This window comes from Papilio xuthus, unplaced genomic scaffold, assembly GCF_000836235.2.
Source record: "Papilio xuthus unplaced genomic scaffold, Pxut_1.1 DF829230.1, whole genome shotgun sequence".
NCBI classification, from domain to species: domain Eukaryota; kingdom Metazoa; phylum Arthropoda; class Insecta; order Lepidoptera; family Papilionidae; genus Papilio; species Papilio xuthus.
Window position 1 is genome coordinate 1 of NW_013529419.1, and position 3,455 is coordinate 3,455.

The 3,455-nt window shown below is 39.7% G+C and overlaps 1 protein-coding gene across 1 annotated transcript; it reads right to left on the reverse strand.

Annotated features, from left to right (window-relative positions):
• Nucleotides 1-275: 275 nt before the first annotated feature.
• On the reverse strand, nucleotides 276-3,449 carry LOC106119549 (uncharacterized; the record flags this gene model as incomplete). The annotated part of the gene is made up of 5 exons (XM_013314600.1): nucleotides 276-368; nucleotides 929-1,011; nucleotides 1,326-1,411; nucleotides 2,276-2,431; nucleotides 3,379-3,449. Coding segments are annotated over 5 exons (489 nt in total), but the record flags the coding sequence as incomplete, so codon positions are not given.
• Nucleotides 3,450-3,455: the final 6 nt, after the last annotated feature.

Here is a 3,455-nt window from a genome sequence, read left to right on the forward strand (position 1 = left end):
TTTCAAACACTTTATTACGAGGTTATAAATATTCATGGCACCACAAGATAATGCTGCACCGGCAGGGAAGCAGCGCGAGGGTCCCTTTCACCCCCCTCACACCGCGACCTTCAGTTGCACTTCAGCACTCCGCGCGTCGACACATCAAACATTTTTGTCTATTTTGTACATCATCTTTCAAATTACAATCAGCAACCAACCAGCCTTTTATAACATCATACAGTCCACTCGCTCAACAATGTTTTATGGTGATTAGTTGATGAGTCGTTTCTTACCTCGAGCCTGTCCAAATTGAATTCAGACTGAGACATTCTTTCTAACGCCCTGTAAGTGGTCAGTAGACGCTTCTTTATATAGTTCTGACGAACCTGAAACATGTGTTTGTATGAATATGTGAGCGAGAGAGGTGTCGTTAACTGTTACATTTACCCGACTACTACAAGCCACAAGCCAATTACGTATGTACAATCAGGGAATCTGACGGTGTTCCACTTTAAAAGTTACAGTTTGAATTATTTGTGGACATTGAGACGACATATAACAATATCCAATAGAACGCAATTTTTAAATATGTCTGTACATAAAAGGTAGAAGTATTTGTAAGATTAAGCAAAGTTTGTCTCTTTGGAAACAATGCATTTTTTCTGTAAGTGAAACACCGCGGATTTCCGTGAGTGTACATAACATTGTTAACTTCCCCTGAAAATCTTACTAATATTATAAATGCGAATATTTAGATGTATGTTTGTTAGAAGATATCTCCGGAACAACTGAACGGATTTCGATGAAATTTTAATAGAAAGCCTGGAACACATACGGAGTCGCGTGCGATAGCTAGTATGATAATAAAAGATGTAGAAATGTCATCCAGGGCGATATCATTTTAGCCATTTCTGCCTAAACCTGTAATTTAAGGTGGTGAATTTACTTTTTTATTATCACTGGGTTGCGGGCGCGGTGTCAGGTGAGATGGGTGAGCTCGCTGCGGAGACGGCAGCTGAGACCCTCCCACTGAAGTGACATAACATGAATACATACCATTTTATATATTGAAGCATTTAAATTAAATCAAGAAGTCCTATATCAATTTCAGTTAAATTAACACTGTCTATACAATCTTACTAATATTATAAATGCGAATGTTTAGATGGATGTTTTTTTAAAGGTAAGTCTAAAGTTAAGTTTTTTTAATGACGGAGTCGCGGGCAACATCTAGTTAAATAGCTAAATATAGACGCAAGGGACAAAATTATAGCTCTTTTGGTGACAATTTGCGAATAAAGTCGTATTAAATGGGAAAGGAATTAAATTTGTTATGCACATACCGGCAACCCAAGTGCTGCAGGAGCGAGATGCAGCGTTCATAGTGAGAGCCTCCAGTGCAGCGCATAAACCGACTTCAGAAGTTGCGCTGTGAATATTTACTCATCAGCTCACTACACGTCCACTGAGGATCTTGGAGTCTACCCCAAATTAGGAGGCCATGGTCAATGCTGACCCAGTGCAGTCACTTCACAGATATGTGCAGCATCACAATGTTTTTCTTCACCGTAAGAACATCAAATTGAAATTCGGTAATACACATTGGTACATAGCGAGATTCGAACCCAAAAGCTGCAGATAGCTAATCAAGTGCTTACATTAAGTTAAACATGTCACCAGTGTTCCAGCGTGATTCAAGGTCTAATTATTGACTTATCATTGGTTTCTAACATCCAAATCCCTGTATAAAACACTTTTTTTTTTAATCACAAGGTGGTAAACAAGCGAGCGGTCACCTGAAATCGCTTAAATAGCGAAGTGACCGTTGCCCATAGACATACGCAATTGCATATGCGTTGCCTACCTTTAATCGACGGAGGAGAGGATGCACAGAAAGAAAATATTTTCCCTTTCCATGCATCCTCCCGTCCGGAAAGTCCACTTCCACTTCCCGTACTTTCCTTATAAGAAAAAGGGTGGGAAGAGAAAGAGGACTAAATTAGACCTCCGGGACGCACACTCATCAGACTGTAGTTGGAATAGCTTCCACTTGACGCCTGTCTTCTGTGTGGTCGTGGTATTTCACCGGGCGAGCAGGGACAATTCGTGCGAAGATGTTAAAGCAGGCTCTTCATCCCTCCCATGATTTAAAGATATAACAACATGTTTTATAAAGATATTTTAATCTCAGGAAGGAAAGAGTAACCTAGAGTATGTATAAAAATTAAAATAGACAGTGTGTGATGACCTTTATGTGTAGACTAGTAGTACTATAATTTAAAAGGGGTTTTACCTTCTGGGTGGTGGCGACGCATGCACCTGACACACATCAGCCGCACTGAAGGACCGACGCAGACCGAGCTGCGCACACAACGCTGCACACCCAGCTAACACCTCCCGGCATGCATCACCACTCTCACCTGATGCCAATGGCAACGCCGCTGATGATCTTATAGACAAAATTTACATTTTAAAACTGTAATCTGACTATTTAATATGTAATACTAAATATGTGTGCCGGTGGACTAAACCTATGTTGTTTACCCTACTTATTGATTTTTTATAAGGAAATAATTGGAAATGGATTTTGCAAGATATAGTAAGGGGAAATAAGTTTCTGTACATCCTTTCTGTCTACTCAAGATAAAAAAAAAAATTAATCCTTTGCATCATCTTCATCAGCTCACTATACATCCCGAGGGACTCGGAGCCTACCCAAAGTTAAGGGTGATTAGGCCATAGTCAACCACGCTGACCAAATGCAGTGACTTCACACATATCTTTTGAATTTCTTCTCAGATATGTGCACCATCACGATGTTTTCCTTCACCGTAACATCGGATAAATGTACATATGTAAATCGGAAAACACATTGGTACATGGCGGGATTCGACCACAGTACCTACAGATTGCAAGTCAAGTGCTTGACCCCTGAGCCACCGATGCTCGTAATCCTTTGCATCATTACAACAAAATTAAAAAAAATCACAATATAAATATAAAGACATAATAGAGCAAACATCACAATTACAAAAGAAAAAGGAAATATTTGTAACAAGCTTTGCTGATCGGATAGTGTAGGCATAGGCTCAACAATCTTACATCATATTTCAAATGTCTATGGTTAGAGCTAATTTTGGTTTTTAGTGAAATAACTCTAGTTAAATAATTTCTTTCTGTGCATCTTCTCCGCATATGCATTGCGTATGTCTATGGACAACGGTCGCTTCGCTATTTCAGCGATTTCAGGTGGCGGCTCGCTCGTTTGCCATCTTATGATATAAAAAAAAAAACTATGGTTTACCACTATATATATATGCACTTTACACCAGTGGGATCACCTGACAAACATCGCCTACCCCTTAAGTCTTGTAATATTATAAAAGCGCTACTCACTTAGAAGCCTTGCCATCTGGATTAGGACTAGCCACTCTGATGGACGGATCAGGACCTTGGCCCGCCTGAAAAAAATA